The following is a 26506-nucleotide window of genomic DNA, read 5'->3' on the forward strand; positions in this document are numbered from 1 at the left end:
TGATGTAACTTTATTACTAGACAGCGGATTTTATGCATTTATAACTACATGAATAGGTGTAGAAGAATGAAAAAATTCCGTTGCATCATTTTCAACCTATTAACCATATTAACAAAGAATATAAATTTCTACTTCACTCCAGTTTGTTATAATTCAGGTAGAACATTTTTATTCTGCATAAAGATCCGCTGTCTATTAATTACTTCCAGTTATTTCGTTGCGAAACCTTTACCAACGGATTGGTGAAATTTTTATGATTAAAACGAGACCGAACACGATAGAATTTTCGAACGCAAAGGGAGACAGCTACGCATCGATTGCAATGGTAACGCAAATACAAAACTTCTTTATTCTTTATTTCCAGAACATTTACTGACATATTTTTGAGATTTCCCTGGTTAATAAAGACCATACTCGACAGACTTCAAATGATCACACTTTAGACCCATTTGAATTAAAAAAATCTCACAAATACGTTGGTAAAAATTCTGCGAGAAAGGATGAAAGATGAAAAACTTTCCTATTTGCATTGTCCTTCTCTGCACTGTCCTTTTCTACGTTCGGCAAACGTCAATGAATGTGGTACCTCCACGCTCTGCGTAGTAACACTACGCGAGGGAGGACTGTATACGTGAAAAAGATGAGGAGAAGAATTCGACGACTTACTCTGAGCCACTTGTCGATGCACTTGGAGTGGAACTCGTGAGAACAGGGCAGAACGCGAAGGGACTGCGAGGCTTCGAAGTCGCACATGCAGACCACGCAGTTGGTCTGATCGCCCTGGTGCGTGTCCGCGTTGAACTTGTAGGAGGGCAGTTGCTCGACTTCAGCCCGAGTCATGCCCCTGGGTTTCGCTTCTCCTAGCCTCTCCGCTAAGGACAGCAGAGCCTCGTAATTCTCGGTCGCTGAATCCGAGACGGACAGCGAGGACAGCTCCGCCTGGCTGTACGGTGATAATGGTGGCGGGTTTCTTAACATCGCCCTGCGAAATCACGAAATGTTTCGTTGATTATTGCGGTTTAGTTTCGATCGAAAGAAGCACGAGTGCAAGATATCTTGACTGTGTAGATAGCCCTTTTGACTTGGCGTTGTAGACAATGCTTACAAAAGGTGCAGCAAGAATCCTGGGATGGGCACCGATCCAGGTGGTGCGCCTCTCCATCTGGTCGACCTCAATCGTCTCAGCGCGAAAATGTTTCGATCGGCCGGGTGACGAGGTCTCGTCATCATTTCCAATTGACTGTTTCTGGTTTCCGACAAGAATACGGGTGAAGGTGTAGTGACTTGTGTGAGAGCCGGCGGTGAGTACGAATGCGGTAATGGTAATGGAGCACCCGCGGCGGCTCCGACTCGGTGTGGGTGATGGGATTCTATTAACTCTAATTCAACTTCCCGCTGTAACAAAGAAGGAACAAGTAAACACCTAAATTGTTGGGCTGACGGTAACAGCTAGAATAAGAAGATAATTGTTGGACATGGAAGAATGATCATACCTGTTGTGAGAGCTGGTGATGCGAAGGATAGTGAGCAGTATGGACGGGTGGCGGAGGTGCGTGAGCATGATGGAGGGCTGCGACAGGACCTCCAGGTGGCGTTGGATATCCTCTGGATGGTGCGCCAACTATCGTACCGACCAGACTGTGGGCTGGGTGGTTCGGATGAGGCGTGCCATAATGGCCGGGGTGAGGGGTGACCTAAAAACGTTTAAACATTCCCATGTATCTCGAACAAAACGCTGAATCGACGAAAACTATCCTCGTTTCGTCACGAGGATCAGTCACAAACTGTTGCGAGTCGATGTTTCTCGCGAGGATAGAAAATTAAATGCAGATCAACCCTTTCTCTACCGTGGACGGGATGTCTCGCTTCCACGATGTCGAAGAAACGATGCTGTGGACGAGATATGTCGTCGTCACGCTGTCGTATGTACTGCTATGAACGAGATATGTCGTCATCATGCTGTAGTGCGTACTGCTATGGACGGGATATGTATGTCGTCATCGTGCTGTCGTACGTACGTGAGTTGTATTTTTGTATGTTAGATCTTCTACATCGATTACAATGATCCCTCTGCATTCCATACAAAATGAACAATAGGTATTTTGTATTTATCAAGTTTTTAAGCACCTTCCACCAACGATGACGTGTCATAAAAGTCGATGACGTGTCTTAAAAGTCGATTACGTGTGTCAAGTTTTCAAATAGAGATACACGAGGTATTTCGCCCGTAGTATTATACGACGAAATCATGGTCACGAGTAGACTGCGGACGTTCATGCGATTTCCAAATTTTTATAGACAAAGTTTTAGAAAGTGGAATAAAATAGAATCTTAATATAAAATAGAATTTTATATGCTGGCATTCTTTGAGATTTTCCATGAGCCATAAATGCATAAAGATCCCGCAGTCTAGCGACGAGGTATCTCGTCCATAGCATCGTCTCTTCGACATCGTGGAAACGAGACATCTCGTCCATTGTAGCGAAAGGCTTAAAATTAGAGATCGCCGGGTAAACGAGGAATAATAGAGGAACAAAGCTTCTGAGAGGGTTGGAGACGTTCCCGGCGGTGATTCTCGTTGAGAGACAGCCGATCGGGTATCGCATTTAAGAAATATCGACTCGTAACGGTTTACGTGAGCATAGCACGGTCCGTGGCAGAGGCCAGAGATGCTTACCTGACAGGAGTGCGCAAACGCGTGTGCCCCATTCGGCGTATATATGCCGTGCAGCTGGCAAGGAATTCTGTAACCTGTCGCTTGAGGATGCCAGAGCGGTTCCCCGCTCACAGCAACCCCCAAGCCGGTTACACCGACCTGACCGACGTCGACGACCACAGGGCCGTCCGCTCCCTGCGCAGGATGGTGTCCTGTCCCGGCCGGATGATGGGGATGCGTCTGATGCGCATTATGCATATTATAGTGGGAGTTGTGCAGATTGTGTGGCGAGTTGTGAATGTTGTGATGGGAGCCGTGGATCCCGTGGTGCGAGTTGTGAATCGTCAGATGGGGATTGTGACCGGGCAGCAACGGATGGGACAGCCCAAAAGAGTCAGTGTATCGCTGATAACGATTCCTGATGGTTGGACTGCCGCGGTTCGACATGTGATTGCGGGGCGATCGTCGCTGAGGCGCCGGTGAGAATTCCCATGGCGCTGAGGGGGTCGGCAGGGACGGTAAAGAGGGTATGGATGGCAGGGTCGTATGCAGCGGGGGTGTAGGCGACGGAGGCGTTGTTTCACGGACCTCTATCTCGGACACGGCCCCGTTGCGAGATATCCGACGACGTTTTCTGGATGGAGACTCGCTCTGAAATCGAAGAACCTTGTTTTTATTACGTGTCAGTACCTAGGTAAACAAATCTATCGGTTTTGTACACGAGAAGAAGACACTTCGACAGGCTGGCAACGACGGTGATCTTCGAGATATCGTCGGCCTCATATGAAAATTGCTCAAGTCCAAAAAAAACGATTTAAAGCGAAACTATTTTGCTTTACACGGGGATTTCGAAGTCTGATATTGTGGCGCTACCTAGCAACTTATCGCTGAACTATTACCCTCAAACTGTAGAAATTGAAGTACCTATTGAAGTACCCTGAAAAAAAATGGACTTAGGCAGTTTTCATATGAGGCCGACGATATACCAGATAATTGTGAGTTTCTCTATGCCTCTTTCTCGCAGACGAATGATAATAGCCGGCCGAGTGCGACAGAGTTAAAGTTCCATTTCTCAGATTGTAAGCAATGGACGCGCACACTGCTGCTACACCGTCTTCGTTCGATCGAGTACGTAGCAAGCTTTGCTAGTAGACACCGCTGGACAGTTTCTAGGAAGCTGATTTACCTTTCTGCCATCGTCTTGACTAGGCTGTCTGTAATATGGCGACGACGTCTGGATTTGTACAGGACTCAAAGGTAGCTGATTGGTGGCTGAAACACATGCCGTTGGTTAAAGAATCGTAACGAAGAGACACGCACGGTTGGCCGAGAGAGATCGATAGACTGTTTCGAAACTCGGTGTGTGTGTATGTATATATACCTTGAGAACTCCTACGGTACTCCATATCGACGCCGCTGGCTCCGAGTCCCGGACTCATGTTCAATAATGGATCACGCATCGTGTTCTCCTGCGAGTGCATACATTTTTTAGAAAATACTGAACGGTGGGGGAAATGTCGTGTGTGTCGATTCGTCTTGATGGTTTCAGAGGATGCTTACTTGGCCGCAGATGTTGATATGCAGTGGAGGAGAATTTGCTGGAGGGCCCACAGACTCCTGTGCGAAGTGGGCCGGTGGACCTCTTGATTGAGGACTGTGCTGTGGGGGCGGTTTGTACCCCACGCTGGATCCGCCTACGTTCCCGTGATACGACACTTCCTTACCGTTCGGTCCGGAAGATGTACCAACCCCGGGACAGTCCCTGAATACGCAAACAATAAGTTAGTATCGTCGCAGTCTCGCCAAGTGCCGAACGTTACGGTGAAAGTACTCGATACTCCACTAAAAATACTCGGCAACTCGCCGAGCCATCTCACTTTCGATCTTATTAAACCAAGGAGAGAATGTAATCCGCAGTGGTCTGAACTATAACCCATCATTAGACCGCGAATTTCATGCGTTTATGCTAACAATGGACGAAGATCCTCGGCTGGTCGCCTCACTTTCGATTTTATTCAACCACCAGAGGAGAATGCAAAGCTTTGTATCCTCAAGGGGGTAGTCTCGTTTCTTGGATTGCGAGGGTGCGGTATGCGCTTTCTCTCAGTTCTCGATAATGCAAACCGGTAGATAAACGATCAATCTAGGCCGCAATCGCCCTAAAAAGTCCTATTTTTACGTTTACGGAGCGTAATTTGCATTATTCGGCAGCATGCCGTGAGACGGCAAGAAGGTCTCAGGCAGCAGTATCGCCAGATAAGGGGAGGGAACACGAATTGAGGAGAAAAGTTACCCTCTCTCCGACAGAAACGGAACGCGTCACGTGATCAGGCCGCGACGGAAGCGTGGGGAATGGCGTTGTAGAAGGGGAAGGTAGAGTGGGGACACGAGTCTTGCCCCGGTGATCTTCTTGTCTCACGAATAATGCAAATTACGCCCCGTAAACGTAAAAATAGGTCTTTTGGGGGCGACTTTTGACTACTGGAAACCCCCATCTTTGCGTTATGAGGAGGCGCATACCGCACCCTTGCAATCCTGGAAACGAGTCAATTCCTGATTCCCAACGACTCACTAACAACATTTGTTTCTGATTTACAAACAAAACTACCCGCTTATTAAACACATTATGAAGCAACATCGACCAACTCCTTGCCAGCCCTTGTTGCCTTCCTCTTGTGTCGCCGAATGAAAGAAAAAGGCAACAAGCGGAGAAAATGTCGATGTTTCTTCTGTGGTGGCAAAGTTGCACTTCGACTAAAAGTAAGATGGACTTACCCAATTCAGAACATTGAGCCTGAAGAAGCCTCATCAAAAATACCTTTCTTCTTCGTTTCGAGTACTTTTACCGCAACAGGGGCGATCAGGTGATTTAAGAAAAGGAACATGTCTGTTGATCATTCGCGCGCGTGGTCGATCCGTTCAAGAATTGCTAAGTATGCACGATATACCGGTTCTAACGGCTCGACGGCACTGGCCAAAGTGTCATGGAACAAACACACCTATACACGCCCTCCGACACAGCACAATTATCATCGTGTCGACGAGATTCCTGCTCTGTTATCCTTAACTCGTTACTAAATCCGAACGCAACGCGATAATACGTTTCGTTGCACTAGATAGAAACGTCGCAGTATTATTTCTAGCGCTACGCAGCTGAACAAATGTAGCCGCGGCGCGACGAGAGGCACCGTTGTGTTTACTCGAGAATCATTTGCGATATAATAATCAACAAATCTATACCGACGTCGCTATCCCATCGACCGACGCCTTGTGTTCACCGTCACGGATCGGATGCGTAATTACAGTAAGTGGGATTTTTAACTGGATCAAAATATTGCCGTACACTTCGAGAAATTGCTCGTTCTACTCAAAAGCAGCCTGAATATGTGCCCGTAATTATGGAAGTTGTCTAAGTCATATATTTCTTGTTATATTGAAGCTAAATGAATTACATAATTCCATAATTAGTAAAACTTGCATTGAATTAATTTAGTTTAAAACATTTCTTTTGAAATTTTGACTGAGACCACTTCCATGATTATGGACAACGTACGCAGGAGCACAATTCGAACTATTTCGTACGATTTGACCGTCATTCCACGAAACAATAGTTGGCTCTTTGCGCGTAGATCACGCGCGATTGAAGTACGTGAGATTTTGAACGAGCTGCAAATATATCGATACACTTCCAGTTTCTTATTTCACTCGCAAAAGCACCCAACACGCAGGAGAATAATTAGAATTGAACCTCTCGCAGCTCTAACCCACGTCTTTCTGAAATAATGGGGCGCATAGCAATGAGAGTACCAGACGAAGAAGGAGGAACGTTGTGTGCTCATCCAAAACTGATACACTCGTATGTACAGTGGCATGCTAAACAAGATAACCAGTGATGAAACGTATAAACATGGTACGCAAAGAACAGAGAGAACAGTGGGGGTACACAAAGAGCAAGTAGGGTTCGGTACAGAATAAAAGGACAAACGTACAAGCATTCGAGCAGCGAAGAGAACGAGGGAAAAAATCGCGTTTCGCCATTGACGAACACGCTGCAGGAGAGATTGTTATTGATCTGAAGTCTGAAGTAGTACCTCGAAGGTCGCGTGCTGTACGGCGTGTATCATGCAGCAATGACTCGCCTCGGCGAATTCGGAATTTCCATGCTGGTTCGCGAGATTCGTCGTCGAAACACCGGGAATACAGAACGCTTTTTTTTTTTGCGGCGCGGTTCTACCGAGTCGACACCAACAGTTACTATATTCTATTTACAACGATGATCGCATGTATCTATGCACAGATATGCTTTCACGAACGTGTATCCGCGAGCGAGGCTGAGGTTCGCCTTCTTCCTCGTGCAAATCCACGGATTTTTGAACGGTCAGCATCTACAGCAAGATTTCGCGCGTCTCCGGTGATAAAACACAGCAGTGCACGGTTAAATTCACATCAGTCAGCCTGTTTTATTACATATATCTACAGAGTGTCTTTAAATGGTATAAACGTGGAGGGGATGAGTCTACGCGGGAGAATAAGTGAAAAATATACAATAAACTCTTTCATTTGACTCGTCGTTTTCGAGGAAATTGACTAACAGTTCGATAGAGCGACGAGTTAGCTGGCTTTGGAGCTGATGCACATTCAACCGTGCACTACTGTACTTTTTGAAGAAAATCAGGCAGAATTTCGCGCGTTTCCGGTGACGATGTAGCAGTGCACGGTTAAATTCACATCAGTCAGCCTGTTTTATTACATATATCTACAGAGTGTCTTTAAATGGTATAAACGTGGAGGGGATGAGTCTACGCGGGAGAATAAGTGAAAAATATACAATAAATTCTTTCATTTCACGCGTCGTTTTCGAGGAAATTGACTAACAGTTCGATAGAGCGACGAGTTAGCTGGCTTTGGAGCTGATGCACATTCAACCGTGCACTACTGTACTTTTTGAAGAAAATCAGGCAGAATTTCGCGCGTTTCCGGCGACGATGTAGCAGTGCACGGTTCAATTTACATTAGTCAGCCGCGGTGTTCGACTCAGTTCTTGGATAGATGTTCTAGGAGCGAGGGTTTAGCTTGCTTTCGAACAGAGGTACATTCAACCGTGCACTACTGTACTATTCGAAGAAAATCGAAATCGATGAACCGTGTGGCGACGCGAAACGAACGACCGAGGCTGGCGTAACGTCGAAACGCGTGCATCGCAAGGAGACCGCCCCTGCGACCGTTTATTATCGTTGATTAGAATGGTCGACTCCTCAACGATGGCCACGCTGAAAATTAAACACACACTTGCCAGGTCGGACGCGTCGCTTGGCAAAACACTTTCGCGACGCTCGCTCTCTATCGCAGACTCGGCGTAGGACAGGTCCGAACAGTGCTGGACTTGTTCGAACGCTACCAACATTTTACTCTTCACTTTTATATGTGCCCATAATTATGAAAGTGGTCTGAGTCGTGTATTTCTTGTCTCCAGATATTTAAAGGAAAAGAACGTCAACGCTAAATGAATTCCGTACAATATTGAAATAACCAGCACTATCTAAATTTCGTTTTTGACAATATCGTAAAAAGTACATTGAATTAATTTAGAGAGTTTAAAATAAATTCATATAATTTAATTTAGACCACTATAATTATGGGCACGTATACGTAGATGATAAATTTCAAACTACTGTTACATTATACTCAACTCATTCAGCCTCTGCTTCTTGTAATTAATACAGCACATTTCCATTTTGGTGTGGTTCAAAATTTGAACTAGTTGAAATTCAAGTAACAAACTTCTCAAACAATAGAATATGTTTAAAGTTAAGCTAGAGTTACTTTTGCGAATATCGTTTCATAATCGAATAGAATGGGATAATTAATGGTAAGAATTTAAACTGGACGTAACAAGAGCTAAATATCTTAGCAGGAATAATAGATGCAAAGTGCGTTTGTATCGTTGCATCGTGCTTCAAGTTGCAGGAAGAGTACAATCTCCAGCATCGTCGCAAAGGAGGTCACAAAATTTGTAAATTGCTGAGAGATGTTGGATCAGTTTCACACCGGGTCTGCGATCGAATTTTTGTCGCGGCCGTAACGAAAGAGAACTGATCGGCACACTTAAACTGCCGGTCGACCGTTATAGAAACCGTTTTGAGAATTATGCCAGCATTGTGCGTTACGGAATTACGCAACCGGTATCCCGGTCAGGAAAAAAAGAAACCGGGCGATAATTATTCGCCTCATTACGTGATAACCAAATCGCGACACTTCCGATTGCGGGAACAGAGAATGTTATGCGGATGGGTTACGATCGGGTACGAGTCAATTGCACTGCCGCGGATTTACGAGACGAATCCGTAACGAGTCGACCTGATAATAATCGAGTTTAACCTGTTAACCGGCTGGTTTTTGAAAAAAATTCGCTAAAATTCTGGAAACTGGGACAAGTTACTGCTCCTTTTAAAGTAAAAACAGAAAAAAAATGATAGAGGAAAAAATCGTGTGTCGTAATACGTCCAAACTTCCTACGACCTCATTTTTTATGTGGGTACACCGATGCAACCGCCAGGTGCAATTGCACTTTATTCTTGAATGCAACCCAACTTTTTTGTCAAACCAATCGATCCCTTTTATTATTCTACGTATAAAAGTACTAACCCAAGGTCATCGAGATGTCAAGGAATCTAATGCCGCGTTTATATCATTTTACCACGTTTTTATTAGCTCGCTTTCTTGTTTGTTTGTTTGTCTGTTCGGTGGCAAATTTTGCAATTGATTTTAAACTAACTTCCTGATGAGCTACAGACTTGAAATCGGTTACATGGCTCAGAAATGGATGACAATGCATTATTGAAAAAAAAAAAATTTTTAAAGTCTATTTGTCTATTTTTACAACTATTTTTGTAACTTGTCCCAGTTACTAAAAAACCCTGGGGTCCTACAGACCTGAAGACATCTTCAACCCTTCAGTGGACCATCAAAGTGCACTTTAAAAATGCAATGATTCAATGAAATTTAATATTCATCAGTAGACTGCGGATCTTTATGCAAAATAAGAAATGTTTGCATCGATTGCGAGACACACGAGCCAAATAAAAATTTCATTCTTCTTTTAATTATCTTATTAAGGTGAAACTAATGCACTGGTGGCCTTCAATCTTTCTAATACGTCCACTGTTTTAAGTTGTACGAACCCATTTTTGTCATAAAAGCATAAAATCCGCAGTCTATTCATCAGAAAGGGTAAATAGAATATTTCATCTAAATCCACAAATATTAATGGTCGCGCAATTAAATAATTATATAGGCACTTTCAGTGGGACTTTATAATTCACTTCAGGGTTAAACCAGACGTCTTATCGCTCCAGAAGAATTTTTGCAAGAATTCCATTTCTAGTCGAAATATTTCTGTGAAAGACTAAACTAGTTCCACGTCGAAAACTGTCTACCGACAAAATTTAGAAAGGAAGTCGTGAGTAGGAACATTATCCCAAGAACTCATTTACATTTCCGCCCGAGATAAATAATACACGAGTGCGAGACGAAGCTAGCTTCCCAAATGTTGCTCTGCCTTTTTAATGAGTACTCAACCTGTAGCATAGTGCTCGTCAACCTTGATATCGCGGTGCTCGCGTTAGGGGTTAATGCCTAACGGTTCACGAAATATTAAAAGATTACGGAACGAGCCTCGAGAGACGTATCAAAAGTATTAGGACGTATCTCGAGAACACGGTGCGCCCTCGGACAACGTAGTATCGATACGCGAAGTTTTTTTTTTCAATATTCATTCTCGAATTTGCATATTTAACGTTGATCCGCAATTTTCTCTATCGTGTCAGAGGATCGAAGAATTAAAACGAGAGAATAAGAAAATAGAGAGGCGAGACAAATTGAAATTTATGATAATCCACTTCCGCCTATACAATAGGCAATGCAAATATGTGCAGTATATGCATATATTTGCATTAGTTGGTTACTAGTTAGTCGGAAATGCATTCGACCAATTAAGCTATTGAACGAATTTTGCATAGTTCCGTGTGTTTGCGAGTGAAAATTAGTTTCTTTTGCTATAGTTTCCGTACTAAATAAACCGGCACAGAAAATGCGTTGTTTTGTGAAAATGTGGATATTGTTTTTCGTTGATAACTCCTTCACCCCTTGCCGTGTTTTAACGAGTCACGCTCGTCACGAAGATTATAAACAAAGTCCAACAAATATGAATCCGACGCGTTTCTTTCTAAATGAAATAAAATTTAAGCATTTTAATACTTAATAATTCAATAATTATTAAAGTAATATTATTAATTTATATAATATAATTATAATTGATATTATAATAATAATAAAGGTAGCCATACGCAGAAAATATAAATTTCTTTGCTCCTCTACAACATTTTTGTGGATAAAGACGTTCCAATCCGTATAACTGTAAAGAAAATGATACGGCAAGGGGTTAACGAAGCCGTGGAGATTTTTGGGTGGAAAAAAGTGGCTTGAAATAACCTGGGGAATCACTTCCTTTAAGAAGAAGTGTTCCTGGCTTTCTTCGTTGTTCGAGGGAGCATGGCAAGAGACGGAAAGTGTGTTCGAACGGACCGGAAGTTCAGAAAATCGTTATATACCCGTTGTGGAAGCGTGGCGGTGGACACTGTCGATACGGATATTCCTTGTTGCCGGTGTATTGCTGAGGTATCTGGGCATGCTGAGGGTGTTGACTATGGGGGTGCCATCCACCGCGAGCATGGGGCGGCGCCTGTGGTCGCGGGTGAGGCCCAGCCTGGGTGCCACCGGTTATTACGGCCCTGTAACGTCCCTGCATGCCCAAGCCGCGATGCTGATGACTCCCCGGGCCGTTCATATTCCCTTCCCCTCGTTCGGTCTCTTTTTCGAGCCTATTCTACACACCCTTCCTCCTCGTATATCCCTCTTTTTACCTTTTCTCTCTCTCTCTCTCGCGCCACCTGTGAGTGTATTATACACGTATATGTATGTATAGATAATTCAATCCCTATCTCCGTTTTCTCTCTTTCTTTTTTTTCTCTCTCTCTCTCTCTCTCTTTCTCCGTCTTTTCTCTATCACACACACTCTCTCCCTCTCTCTCGTTTTTGCTCGTGTTATCGTTGTAGAATAGCAGAGACACCGAGCGAGGTTAAGCTCACCGTGCAATTTCGCTCGGCTCGTATTTTCTCTCAACAGAGAGCCCTCCTCTCTCGTCGTGTTTACGTGCACGCCCCACGCGAACAGTCCTCTGAGCTATCGAAACCTGCCGAGATCATTCGAATGACGTTACACGATACGCTGGAGAGCGAGGCACGAGGCTAGCACAATCCGCTGGAGATTTCAACTTCGCGCCGCTCTTTCGAAATGTCGAGGGAACATCCGAGCTGGCCGCCATATTGACCGAAGCCACCAGGGACGGCGAGAGACACGCCGGCACCCACGCGATGTCTGACTACGAGCCACGGTTTGCAGAAACACCCACAAGTTTGATGAACTACGGACAATTTTATTGTTGCGTTGCAGCAAATTACGTGTCCAAGTTTAAAATGCGAATTTTGCGGAACATTTTTTGAACGTGAAATACAATTATACCCTGCAGATTTGGAAAACAGACAATTTTAACTATTGGCAAATGAGGTGTCTGATTTTAAAATGCAAATTTCACGAAGCATAATGTTGATCAAGAAACACCACTACATCATGAAGATTTGTTTGATCAAGAAACAACATTATACTTTGAAGACTTCAAAACCGGACAATTTTACCACGTTTGACGTGAACTTTATAATTACTGCTTCTAACATGCTTCCCAGCGTGTAAAGAATCGGATTTGCAAATTCGTCGCGCACGCATGGCATTGAATTGGTCGCGTCTGTGCATGGCTGGCCGTTTCCCCTTCTAGTAAACACCACATTCCGTGCCGACCGCGTTTCCAAACTAGATTTTCTCCGAACCAAAGCTTCCGGTGAAAAAATTGATTTTACACTTCTCTCGAATTTTTGACCCAGAAAATTCCTCGTGCTACTTTCCTAAACATCAACTTACAAAGTCGTAACGGTAAAATAATTTATCGCAACTACGACGCCACTTTTACTGAATTTTGCAATTCTATCAGCCACTACTGTATTCATGAGTACACGCGCGACTTGTGTAGCAGCAAACCCTGTCCTTGCAAATCCCGAGGACGCACGAGCAACAACCAATTTCGGCGTTATCTCTTGGAACAAAGTTTTTATCGAGTACAGCTTGATTTGCTTCGAAGCACGTGTGCGCGGTCTGATCGCCAACTAAAATGAACGTGTTCTACCAGTCACACGAATTTATTTTTAATCTTGCGCAACCATAAACGCGAAATGTGCAATTTACTCGAACGGGCAGCAGAATGTTAAAAAAAAATCAGTGTCGAGCATCAATTAGATAAAATTTCATTCGAACGAGAAATAGCTGTGACTTGTTTGTGAATCAGGAATGTATACGTTGCAAGTATGGATATGTTCTAATTTTAACGATTTAGTTGTGACTCATTGCAAATGCGTGTAACAGTGATTAGAAGACTGCGGATCTGTATGCATTTGTGGCTCATGGAAATTTCCAAAAACTGCCAGAGTATAAAATTCGATAGAATTCAGTACGACTTTATTTGTTTTAAATCTACGAAGGCTCTTCCCATTAAAAAAACAAGGATTTTATTTAATTCCACATTCTAAAAATTGCATATACATCCGCAGTGTGGTCAACAATTTTATAGATTCTGTACTTTGTATGTTTCTTACAGCCCGATAAATTGAATCTTTATTCTTTTATCAGTCTTTTTGAGTCTATATTTCCCAACACTGTCAGTAACCAGCCATGCCATGCAACACGCAGCGAAGACACAAGTTGTCCGAAGAAGAAGAAAACAAACTGAAGAGGACTGTTTGATCAGGCGTTCTTCGAATCTCGCGTTTTTTCCACGATTAAAGATGCTAGCTCGGCGGGACGAATTGTTCATGGCTCGGAGTAAACAATCAACATGCGAGTCACGGATGGCGACCAGTTCGGATGCGTGTTTTCTTGTCGCATCACGGATCGAAAGCTCTCTCTCCAACGTCTAGCCTCGGGTCCGACATACGGGAAACGTTTCGGAACATTCGAGGTGTACTTTTACGTTACAACTATCGAAATAAAACGAGTCTTCCACTCCAATAAAATCTGTTATTGCTTTAATAATTCGTTCGACCATCTTCTATTTCTGCCGGATGGTAAATACGGTCGGTGAACACGACAGCAAAACCGATAAAATTTTATTCAGCGACCGCAAACACCACCCCCGCCGTTTTCTCGCCCACTTCGCAGAAAAGCTCTAAGAGGCCGGGAGAGAACGTAGGCTGTGACTGTGGAAGTCACTTTGGCGCTGGGCGCATGCTGCAGTATGCACGTCGTTGATAAACCTTGAACGCGTTCCGCAAAATGGCCTTCGGTTTTCAGAAATTCGAGTTTGCAAGTTTTCGAGCGTCGAAGCGTTGTAACATTCGCCAAATGCGGTGTCTATAGGAACAGTTCTTCGATTGTGTGTTTTTCTAAAGCTGTGTCCGCAGTAGACAACGGATTTTATGCAGTTATGAGAAAAATGGGTTGGTGCAATTTGAAACAGTAAAAATATTAGAAGAATTTCAAGATACTGTTATATTATTTTCAACTTATTGAACGTGTTAAGAAAGAAAATCTATTTCTATCTCACTCCAGTTTGCTGCAGGTCAGGTAAACAATTTTTATTTTGCATGAAGATCCGCTGTCTGGTCCGCAATGACGCAACATAAAGCAACATCGAGCAACTTTTTGTCGCGTCTTGCCACCCTCTTTTCTCTTACAGGTTCTGCACCCGTTTGCAAATCAATTTCGACCTTTTCCAAGTAAAGTGTTTTTAAGTAAGATTTTGCAAAGAAATTCCAAATTTTACTTATTGCAAAGATGTACATCAAATGCTTATTTAAAAGTAATTACCAATTCATGAACTTTGTAACGTACGAAAACTGTGTGTGCCTAAATAAATAAATAATTAATTTTAAATATTATTAATGGGTGAAATTGATTTTCTAAAGGTTGAATTTAATTTGCAAAAGAGTGAATTTGGAGTGCAAAACTTATAATCGGTAGAAGAAGAGAATTGGTCGATGTGGATTCAGTGTGGACATAGCTTAACGCTGCAATTTTGTTTACTTTCAAGTTCGCGAGGTACAAAACCAAGATCTAGCCGCATAAACGAAGACCATGTCGTCGGCTCGGGTTCGAAAACTTGCGATTGGCTGGATTTCTGAAATTCCTCGAATCTTCCGAAGCGTCGCGTTGCAATTAGGTACACATGTATGGATATTCACTTTGTTGAACGGCCCCGTTGATCCTCATTTTTCTCGGTCGAGTCTGCAAACGTTTGCGTTCGTCGCCGTTCGCGCTGCGGAGAGCCGGTGAACAGGAGCGGCTGATAATTCCGCGGGAATATTTATGAAATCGGGTTTCGCCGGCCCGATTCTATCGCTAATCCCGTTTCGGCTCGTTCTCCGTTAGGGCCTGAAGCGTTCAAACGTAAAAACAGATATTCTCCTGGTACCCACGTTCAACAACGGACGAACAACGACACGGTCTTCAACACTTGACTACCATGTGGCCGCCATGTTCCGGATGTCGCTCATTCAAGTCCGAATTGTTGGCCGAAAGAACTTGACGCGCTAACCGATAGAACGCTCGCGAATTTCAAACGATCACCGACTTCTTCAACGAACTGCCTCATAACTTTTCGAAATTGTGCCAAATATATTTTCTCCGACTTCGGTAGTGTTAGCAATCTTCTAAAATCAATAATAAGTACAATAGCTTTTGTTATATTACCTTAACGGTCTTAATCGGCTTGATTGCCTCTTTACAAATTCTTCAGCGAACTTAAAAATCAATTTTTACGATGATCTATTAACCCTTAGCACTCGAATAGCGACTCTGAGACGCCACTAAAAATTGCTGTACAATTATTTAAAATTAATCTTAATCATTTAAAATTAGTCTTAATCAGCTTGGCTGCCTCTTTACAAATTCTTTAGCGAACTTGAAAATCAATTTTTACAGTGATCTATTAACCCTTAGCACTCGAATAGCGACTCTGAGACGCCACTAAAAATTGCTCTACCATTATCTAAAATGCTACTAAACATTTAGGTGTTGAATAATAAAATTTAAAAGATCATAGGGAATGGAAATATTCTAGCTAGAGAGAAATGTTTAATTTTCGAGTTAAAATAGCACCGGAGTGCAAAGGGTTGAGTGAATCAACTTTCGTTAGGATCTACGCGAGCAGTGAGAAAATATCATTGTTCGACTGAAATAATTTTGAGTTTGTGTGACTTACATGAACGCGCCGAAGTCGTTACGAAACAAAATGTAGTTCGGCGCAACGTGCGAGTTCGCGGAGGCCGATTCGATCGAGAATCGCGGAACGTGAGTTCGTCGGTGGTCCGAGTTTTGAAGCGGTGAAAAATTTCAGTCGCGATCTTCACGGAATCGGACAAGGACCGGTGTTGTTTTGCGAGAAGAGAGGCGCAGGCGTGTCCCGATAGCCGTCGCGTTAAAGACCGATACTGTTCGTGCGTGGTCGAGGACGACCTGTTAACGTCAAAATTCGTGTTATCCCGTAGCCGTACTGCGGACGTCTCTCCTTAGCATGGGAGCAGGTTTCCTCGGTAAGAAAGAATTCGACGGAACATCGCTCCTCTTCGATGGCTCGCCGTCACGCGAACCGTCCCCGGCGACGTTTAGCGTGACTTTAGCTAGAAGCTAGAAGCACAAAACAGGGTTGGCCAGTTAACAAAAACGGACGATCAACAATTTGTTTGTTTGTTTGTTTTTTTTTTCGGCGATCGGTTTTTTGGACAGTGACGGAAATCGATAGGATGGCGGTATTGTTAGACTCGGTGGTTTTGGTGCAAGCGTCGAGAGGGATAGAGATAAAGCTCTCCGAAGAAATACGTGTCCTTGGAAACTGTACAAAAAGCCGCTAAGCAGATGCGAGAGGCGCTAAGCTTGAGATTGGGGAAACTTCATGCAAAATGGCCCAAGGAGGATGCGCGCTAATACGCGCGGATCGTTAATCCTAAGTGCACTGGATGCGGATACGTGACAAGGAACATGGAACTCGAAAAGGTCTTTTCGAGTGTTTCTTCGATTTTTTAGTTTATTAAGTCGGAGATCTGTTTGGTAAATGTGCGGTGGGTTGTTCGTGAAAATGATTCATTTCAGGTTTCTAGCAGCGAATGAGCCTCGACGTGCGTGTCATAGTAAATGTCCACCCCATTTCGATTATTCTGGGTTGTTCGTACGAGTGAAACGGAAGTGGGTGGACAAATATTACGACTACACTGCAGATCTTCGTGCAAAATAAAAATTGGCTCCGTCTACTACAGGAAACCTATTTTAATATTTGTGATACATCTCTTATTTAAACAAACAGATTGATCGTAGTGCAGTTTAGTTAGGGATGCTGCAATCACGTTTGATTGAATAAGAGATTCATTGTAAAGGATGCATTACACTTTAGAATATCTTATTTTCTTCTAGGATTAACTTATAATAAAACACTAACTTTATCCTGGAAGAAATCAAAGATTAACCCTGACTAAGCCTTCTTCACTAGAATCTGGTAGCGTCGAAATTATTGATACTGTTTAATTGCGAGTCACGTGGACACGAGAATGAATGGTAGTTGTAGTTCGTTCAATCAGTTTGAAACTCATTTCTATACCTTTCAAGCAATAGCGTGGTATATGACCGACGTATTATTATTACATACTCCGATCCACTGTAAGAATTGTTCTGCGCGATGGAGAGCCGCGACAGCAAATACCCCAGAAGACGTCTAGCCGGCGCGATCTTTTGCGGGGTGTGCAAATTGGTAAACAGTAGATAGCGAAAAACATTTCCACGAATCGTTTGAACATGCAATCGACCGAGCTATCGGCGTCGCAAAGGGTACAACGATCTCTCGCGGCGGTAGAGACGATCGAAGGTAGCGTATAGTCTATCCTTTGTCAAATAGTCTTATCGTTGCGCGGCATATGGCGCGTGTTCACCTGGTGACTGGACTGAACTCCCTTCGGCCCAAGTGTCCCAGTTACTTCCGACACGAGTGCGCCAGTGTCCGTCGTGGATTTACATAAACGCACAGCTGACATAGACTCGTTCGACACCTCTCTCCTTCTACAGGCCGACGTTGCGTTTCCGTTTACGATGGATGAATAAGTAGAGCCACCGCGTACACCGCCGACTCGTAATCGTTAATTCCATCTCCGTGTTGCGACTCGACTCGACTCAGTTCGGCTCGTCGTCGGAAGTCTGCTGGTGCCATTTGCGACCATGCAACTTCCAGACCGTTTACCCAAGGAAAACGTGTAAAGGTCGATTCCGCACAGACACGGACCGGTTTTGAGCTACCTCAAAACAAACTTTTTCGAAATTAATCAAAATAACATGAAGTACCAAGCGTTACTTTATTTTGGGAAATAAAATTGATGTTTCACCTTCGAGTGTTTAAGGAAAAGAAAAGTTCAAGGGGAATATGGGACACTCTACAAAAGATTAAGGGATGCGCCTTCTCGGTTCTCGATAATGCAAAGATGGGGTTTTCCAGTAGCCAATCCGCCAGATAAAAGATCAATCTAGGCCGCGATCGCTCTCAAAAGTCCTATTTTTACGTTTACGAGGTGTAATTTGCCTCGGCTTTATGAAAATAGCTACATTCGCAGCTTTATGCTTGCGAATAATGCAAATTACGCTTAGTCAACGTAAAAGTAGGACTTTTGAGGGCGACTGCGGCCTGGATTGATCTTTTCTCTAGCACTTTTGACTACTGAAAAAGAGAAGACGTAACCCGCGTCCTTGCTAATCTAGAAACGGGTCTACCCCCTTAACAGAAAGTATTCTTCGAAAGAGCGCCGGATTCCGATACGATAGGAATAAACAGTTCTCTTCAAATGCACACGAAGAATATTTATCTGTGCAGATAGTACATATAAATCGATTTTTACTCGGTCTACCACGGGCGCTGAACAAAGATGACGAGGTACACTGTCGCGTCGTCATCTCCGTCGACCTATCGGCAATAACCGTTCCACCGGGTTCACACGCGAACCGATACCGAGTTACGATTTTGATAAAACACCGGGAGGGATGACTATAGGAAAGAAGAGGATCGTATTAGCTTCGCGAGCAGCTGTAGCTGTTCCTACTCAATAGTTTACGAGGTATTTTCATGGCTGCCGGTGAAGTATCCTTGTGCTATACTCGGCGAAACAATGGACACGTGCGAGCCGCACACAAGGAAAATGTTTATCGCCATGTTTAACGTACTCGATATACTTTTCTAGCTTCGGACAGACGGTCCCGAAGTTTTCATCAAATTTTAAGACTCCCCGGGCTTTCATCAGCCGGAGAACTTTCACGACCTCCTAAATCGTGGAGGTTTGCCGACACTTTCAGGGCTTTCAAGACCCTAGGAACCAGGGGGACAGCGTTTGGGAGTCTCGAACAGCTTGGAGGTCTTGTAGATAGATAAAGAACAATTGCAAATTTCGGAACAATTTAAACAAACGTCTTCAGGCCGGCCGTGCGATACTTTTTCGACTTTAGAGATGAGAACCTCTTAAATTGAGGCTTGCCAAGAATTTCAGGGCTTTCAAGACCTTCTACAGAAACCAGGAGAACAGCATTTAAGACCTGAAAGAGCTTAGAGGTCGTTTAGGCAGCTGAAGAATATCTGTACATACCTAGACATGCCAGAACAATTTAAAGAAACGTCTTCGGACCTGCCGCGCGATACTTTTCCGACTTTAGAACCAGGTCTTCATCAGGTCCTCTTAAATCGAGGCTCGCCGAGACTTTCAGGTCGTTGAGAACCCCCGGCACACCTCCGGCATCCTGAAAACTAGGGGAACAGGCCAAGCATTTGGGACCTCGAAGAGCTTGGAGGCCTGGTGCATTCTCGATAGTTTCAGGATATTCAAACGATACTATTTGACATGCCGGGAACAGTGTGTCCGAACAACCGACATTCACGAAACGATTTAAACAAACGTCGCAGAGATTCTCTCAACAGTTGCGCCTACACCAGTGCAGTTCTATCGGTAGGCTATTGGAGAATGCTCAGAGCTGCCACGTGAGCCGCAACATTGTTCGGTGGACCAAGGACCAAGTCCGAGTCCTTTCAGAACCGTGTCCTCTCGTGACTGGAGCTTTTTTTAGAACTTTCAGGGTCGAGTCGAGTTTCGAGGATGCTCGTCGAGAGGCCGAAAATTCGCTACGATCGGGGGCCCGCCTCGTATTGCTACTCGTCGTTGATTTTTTTCCTTTTGTGTTGGGGCCATGGCCCAGCGAAGAACCAGAGAGAGAGAGAGCGAGAGAGCCCGGGCCCAAAGCAACGGGGCCTGGATATTCCGGTTCACTTAATCGTTTCTTCGGACTTGAGATCGTGGCTTGTTCACCGTCTCTCTCTCTCTCTCTCTTTTTCTCCTCGACTCCGTTCTCGTTCCACCTCTCTGCGGCCGTTTCCGACCGAAAAAATGAAGAAAAAGATCGAGGGCCCACGGAGCTGTCCGTGTACACAAAGGAACGAGAAAACGTTCTAGGCCCCGGTAGAATGCAGCTACTCAAAATTGTCTGGCAGATGTTGCCGAATTTCGTTCGTGGAAGGTGCACTGCTCGGCGAGAATGATCGCGCGGCACCCACGTTGATCACTAGGCGGCTCACGGCGAGGACTCGCCGGCGAAACTTCGTGGACGGAATCAAAACAACCGGCGAAATTTAATCGAACATCTTTAAATACCCTTCCGAACTATCGGCGGCCCACGGCGCGCAACAAATCCGAAACTCGGATTAACTGCAAAACCCTCTGCTTTGTGTCGACGCGGGAATAAACGACTGCGACTCGCAGATAAAACGAATGAAGCCCGGTCGCAAATTAGCCGGTGCTCAATTCAATCGTCGTTTGACACGGAACTCTGCACGATTTATCAGCACGTGGTTCGATCGAATTTTTAGTCGGAACTCGAACGAAGCATGCTGTTAACGGGAGACGAGGGTTCCTGTTTGGTAAATGTCATTTTTTGTAAGGAAATTCGTGAAGAAAGATCTGATATTTCTTGATTTGTTAGAACGATGAAGCCATTCAATCGTCGTTCGACACGGAACTGCACGTGGAACGATCAAATTTTTAGTGGAAACTCGAACCAACTCTCAACATGAGACAATGAGTTCCTGTTTCGTAAAGAAGTAGTCTTGATTCGTTAAAACTATGTAAGCCCGTCCGCTAATGAGCCGGTGCTCGCAATTCAATCGTCGTTCGACACGGAACAGCACGTGGATCGATCAAATTTTTAGTCGAAACTCCTATTCCTGTTTGGTAAATGTTATTTCTAAGGAAATGCACGAAGAAATATCCTGATTCGTCGAAGCGATGTTGTCAGACGCACAGTTTTCGGATGGCCACCCTGTACACGCCAGAGAGATCAATCCACAGAGTTGTTTTACTAGAACGTTACAGTCGCATGCTACTGATCAGACTTTCCTTAATTAGCAAGTTGAAATAGCGTTGGGAAACTTGTTAAAAATTTGATGAATCCTCCGGTAGCAACTTGAACGTTTCCAAGGAACTATGTTATAATTAGACTCGGAGTTTCTAAGTAAAATAAAAAATGAATCGGAGTCAATCAGAAATTACTTTCGTAACAATTTTTGATAAGCTTGGACACACGATGATAAATTACTGATAATAAAGTAAGATTGAACGCCTATTGAACGCGTTCATTTTAGCACGTCCAAGCGAGTTGCAACCTTGCAACATTGCAGAGAGTTGGATTGCGCTATCTTCTGCGAGTATCGTTGGATAAAGAAGGACCGATTGTCCGGTGTGTTTCCACGATATCAGCGTACACAGGCATTTACTCCTTCGACAAAGATAGTAGGTGCACGTGTGCGCGAAGAGCGCGCCATATGCCGCGTATTTGCAATGTCCGCCGTGCTGTATATCATTAACGGGCTCACGGCAAAGTAACTAGCAGGTGCTACGAAGCGCTATTTAACGGCTAATACATCCCTTTGTTCCAATGATAAAAAACCTCGTGGCTTTGTAGCGCGCAATATCGGAGCCGAGCTCTCCGGCTCTCTCTCTCTCTCTCTCTCTCCATCTCTCCTCTTCGAGGGACGCGGCGCTGCTTCAGCTGCGGGAAGAGCCAAGGCGCCATCATGCTTTTCGCGTTTAACGAAATTATCAATCGATGGCTCTCTCCCCTGCTGTTCTATCGTGAACACCGGTCTGGCCGATACTTTCAACATTAGAACTACTCGCGCCGCTCGGTTTTTATAACTTCTTGCAAACATTAGTTTGATCAAGAGCACGAAGCATGGACGGTCACCGGGGGATGCAATATTTTTATCAACGTACATTCTCCTTAATGCTTTGAATTTTGCACAGCGGAAAGTTTACTTCGGTACAATAAAAATATAAAAAGAAACTTCTCTTGCCTTTTTTCAATAATAAAATTAAGCCGACAGCATTGCGTACATGAAAGTGAAGGTGGAGCTCATTACTGCGGCACAAGAATCACTAATTCTAATCCGCAGTAATGCGTACAAAATGTTATCGATTTTATTTTTTAATATTGTCTTATGTCGTATTAGGTTTCGAGAGCCACCAATTCTGTTTTGTATTCAGAACGCATCGTTCCTCCACAAAATGCTTGCACATATAATTATTTCCTGATAAATTGAAGTAATCGGTACAGTACCCCTACACTTGAATATCTCGCGACGAATAAATAAATCGGAACTGTTAATATCACCGGCGCCGCTCAACAGATGAGCAGAGGTAAAAAGCGACTGGAGCCGTTAATCGTGCTTTTTCTCTAAATTTAATTGAGAAACGTGGCAAACAACACGGTCAGATTGCAGTCCGATGCATCCACGGTTAATTTCGCGGGACCGCGGCTCTTTTCCGAGAGCAACATTCGAGTCAAAGAAGGTATGCGCGTTCAGCTACGTACTCTCCTACTAGTACAGTTGCGTAAGTAGAGTTAAGTGCATTAATGCTTGCCAGGTCAAAACCCGAAGTTAACCACTTCCACTGTGTGCTCCACGGGTGCTCCCTGTAGACGCGTGTACTTTATTTGTGTTCATTACCGTACTATGCTGGCTCTGGCCCGTTCTCTTAGTGGTGGGTAATGACTTCATAATTTTCAGATACTTTGGAATAATATACTGATCTTTCGCTGGACCCGGCTCTGCCGCTGTTTCTTGCAACCGTACGACACTTTATACTCGGAGTACGCTCGAATAATTTAATCTGGTACGTCGTCACAGTTTATGATAGCTACCCTGTACGGTATTTTATGATAACGTATATCACCGATGACTGTTGTGATATTTTATAATGCGCGGTATCATCGCTTTTGTCAGCTATTGTAATTGATTATTCAATATCATGTTTCTCGTTTGCTATGATACGTTATCATAAAACATCGGGACTATCATATGCTATTGCAACTTTCATACACTATCACACCTTATCATAAAAATATCGTACACTATCATGAACTATCATATGCTATCATACGCGAAAAATATCCCCTAGGAGCCACGTCCAAAGCGAACGATGACGAAACTACTGTGTAGAAGAAATTCCCTAGGAGCTAGTTTCTTTCGGGATGGACAAATATAGTAACAGAGCCGGGCTCCAGTGGGGAAGAAGCTTCTGGGGGCAGGATCCTAGTAACAAAAATCAGTGGAAGACATTGTACGTGGAGCCGAGAGCGGGTCGAGTCCTCGGATGATGTGGCGCGCGGTCTGTTTACGAGAAACCCGTTTACCTTTAAACTCCTCTCCCATGGCAGCAGCTCTCTCACGGAGCAACCGGCAAACGCAAAAACCGTCCGAGAACCGAGGACGAACGAGAGACGAGAAACGCGTGCACAAACCGTTCGAGACAACAATGTGATCAAAAGTTGGTCTCGAACGGGGTCACCAGACGATCTACGTGTTGCCCGGCTGTTTAATAATCCCATCAGCGAGTTGGGAACCGCCGCGGTGCTAATGATTTTTCTGGAGTTATGGGTTCCTCGCTTTGTCTATGTTCCGTGGTACCGCGGAAACTGTTTCGCGGCAATTCGCCGATTTATCGATGTCGTGGTCACCGGTCCAGAAGATTGTTTATAATCTCGGAGGTTCGTTTTCTGTCCTGTTCGTACAGCAGGTCCGTGGAGCCTCGACCTAGTTGATGAATGTTCATAACCCCCGGAAATTGGACGTCTGACTACTCGCAGCCGGGGCTACTTCGTAGTCTAGGTCGACGTTAGGTGTCTAGATTCATCTTAGTCGTCTAGGTTCATTTTAGGTGTCCAGATAGTCATCCAGAAGCGTTCAAGCGTACACCGAAAATGCCGAGGTTGATACGTGCCTAGCGATCGAACGTTTCTACTAGAGATCGCGGGTTTGAACGTGTACACGTGGTACGTGAACCGTTTAGTACGAATTTAAAGGGGTAGACTCGTTTCTAGGATTGGAAATTAATGTTTTTTCTTTAAAATAACCTCCGATTGTGATTCTAAAAAAATACATAAATTGTATACATCGATATCGGAATAACGTAGACCAATATTTTTAAAACTGTATTTTGATTTCGCTCTGTGTCATAACACGGCACGGCCCTGATATCTAGTTTCTACGGACTGTTCGGGCTTCGGAGTGTCCGGAATAAGCCCAGCCCTGATGAAAGAAGCTCTCGGAGGCGCTGCAGGGGCGTCATCCTTTACGTTTCAGTCTCCATTGAACCCTCGTAATGGCTCCGGAGCGGGCACGATTTGAAATTCTGGTCTCGAGTATCGGGGCTCCGTGGAAGCGGAGGGAAAAAGTTGGAATCGACGGGGACCTCTGTCAGCTGGGGCGATTGGTCGACGCTCCGGTCGGAGGTCTAGCCGAACCAGTTCCGGACCGGAGGAGACCCGATCGGGGACAACTCCCACGAGCCGGGCTGGCTGGGAGTTCTCTCTGCGTTCGGGTAGACACGCCGCGCCGCGCTGCGCCGCCGTGCCGGTGGACGGCCGGGCATAAAATTGGACCTGCACATACACACGGGGGCACAAAGGCTCGAATTTATGCCGGTCGAGAAGGCAGCAGCTGCGTTTTCGATTTTCCAACAGCTGGTGCGCGGCCCGTGTCTCACGGACGAGGCCGCAGAGAGGCGGCAACAGACTTTCGTCGTCCACTCGACTAGCCCTTAAAAGGCCGGAACGACAAAAGCCGGTCCCTAGGGCGACGCCGGGCACAGGTCCGGACCCCAGTCTCTCTCTCGCTTCCTCTCCTTGAAAATGCTTCGGTTCCTTCGAATCCTCTAGGAATCGCCAGCCACCGAGAGCGAGAGAACGCGAGAGACTCGAGAGAGAACCAGAACGAGAGAGAGCAACCTCGAAGGAGCTCCTCCGCTCTCTATCGATCCACGCCGCTTCGTATCACGAAACTAGCTGGCACCCTGGAGAGAGAGTAACCGAGAGAGACGCAGACGGATATAACCAGAGAAAGAGAGAGAGAGAGAGAGACAGCTCAAGGGAGGGAACACGACCAGGGGCGGGCAGAGAAATAGAAGGAGATCGAGAGAGGAGAGAGGGCAGAGAAATTTCCACTTTGGTCTCCTCAAAGGATGTACTGCTCGGACGATGGCCTTTTTGTTTTCCACCTCGAGTTTGCTACTATGACTACAAGCCGGCTTCGGTATTACGTTGTCGCATTCGAAGTTCTGGATCTCGCTGATTGGCGTCTCCGCTCGCGAGACGCTGTTTGCTCGACGCTGATGCGGAATTACCCCGGCATTGTTTAAAATGGGAGAAACAAATTCGATTTATGCGATACCTGGTACGGTTCCGGCTCTACCTGGTTTTATTGATTTCGAGCTACATTAGGGAAAGGTCTGTCGTATTTGAAACGAGCAGGTAATTTAGCTTGTAAATCAGAAATTGACAGATGGCAACAAGTTTATAATACTACATTCAAACGTTTTCTTTAAAACACGACAGGACTTTCCCTACGACCTAACAGTTCGATGTTCATCGTCAACCTTTGGTCTTCAGCTTGGCTCTATCGCCGTATTCTCGCCAACGAAATACGAAATACGGATAAATCCGACGAAGGTCAACCATGATTTCGGACTGAACCGAGCGTGAAACGAGATAAGACGAATTTATGTTTCTCTGGGAAAGTGTTAATTCCAGCGTGGTTCGCGGAAGTTCGTCGAAGTTCCCTCAAAATTGCCGGACGAAGTTTCCGTTAAGTATTAACACCCACGTTCGCGGATACTTGTAATTTTCTTTTTCGCCGGTGAACGCCGCCGGCAGGGAAACTCGGTGGTCGGCGGGACAAGGAAGCCCGAAGTTACAAGCTATGACTTCATAATCCGTAACGGTGCTCTCCTCCCGTCGCGGATCAAAGACACCACGGCGCAATTTTCCTAACTCGTCTCGTTCACGGTAGAAGGAGCCCGGCGAGGGCTCGAATTTATGTCTTAATACCGGTTACACGGGAGCCAAATAGATGTTACTCGTGCACCGCGCCGGAAGCTCGTTACAGGGAAGAACGTAACACGCGTTATCCTTCGGGATCCTCCACCATCGTCCGTTTCGCGTTCGCCGCGTTTTCGGACCCTGAATATTTTAACGCATCCTCGTTTCGCGACGCGAACGCTGGCTCTTGTCTTCGCTCGAAGGCGAAACTGCCGTCCGTCAATCCGAGTGAAACGGGCTCCTCCTGTTCCTCTCGGACAACAAAGGGAAATTGTTAACTCGCAGGCCTTAATAACCTTCGA

The 26506-nt window shown here is 44.9% G+C and overlaps 1 protein-coding gene across 10 annotated transcripts in view; it reads right to left on the reverse strand.

The window, feature by feature from the left end:
* The window catches only part of Mura (ring finger protein murashka), a 72304-nt gene that overhangs the window by 20752 nt on the left and 25046 nt on the right, over window positions 1-26506 (reverse strand). For 4 of the 10 annotated variants that reach the window (XR_013010565.1, XR_013010564.1, XM_076439537.1 and 1 more), the window contains 9 exons: window positions 15002-16445; window positions 11266-11907; window positions 4217-4418; window positions 4038-4125; window positions 3843-3928; window positions 2678-3307; window positions 1494-1694; window positions 1106-1395; window positions 667-982 (listed from right to left, as the gene is read on the reverse strand). Coding sequence is in view for 8 of the 10 variants with exons in the window: in XM_076439537.1 (XP_076295652.1) it covers window positions 667-982; window positions 1106-1395; window positions 1494-1694; window positions 2678-3307; window positions 3843-3928; window positions 4038-4125; window positions 4217-4418; window positions 11266-11501 (2049 nt within the window). In the remaining 2 variants the exon portion in view is untranslated. The remainder of the gene's footprint in view (window positions 1-666; window positions 983-1105; window positions 1396-1493; window positions 1695-2677; window positions 3308-3842; window positions 3929-4037; window positions 4126-4216; window positions 4419-11265; window positions 11908-15001; window positions 16446-26506) is intronic. The other 6 variants (XM_076439543.1, XM_076439542.1, XM_076439540.1 and 3 more) reach the window with 5 other exon arrangements.

The sequence above is a fragment of the Lasioglossum baleicum genome, chromosome 15, assembly GCF_051020765.1.
Source record: "Lasioglossum baleicum chromosome 15, iyLasBale1, whole genome shotgun sequence".
Classification (NCBI taxonomy): Eukaryota; Metazoa; Arthropoda; class Insecta; order Hymenoptera; family Halictidae; genus Lasioglossum; species Lasioglossum baleicum.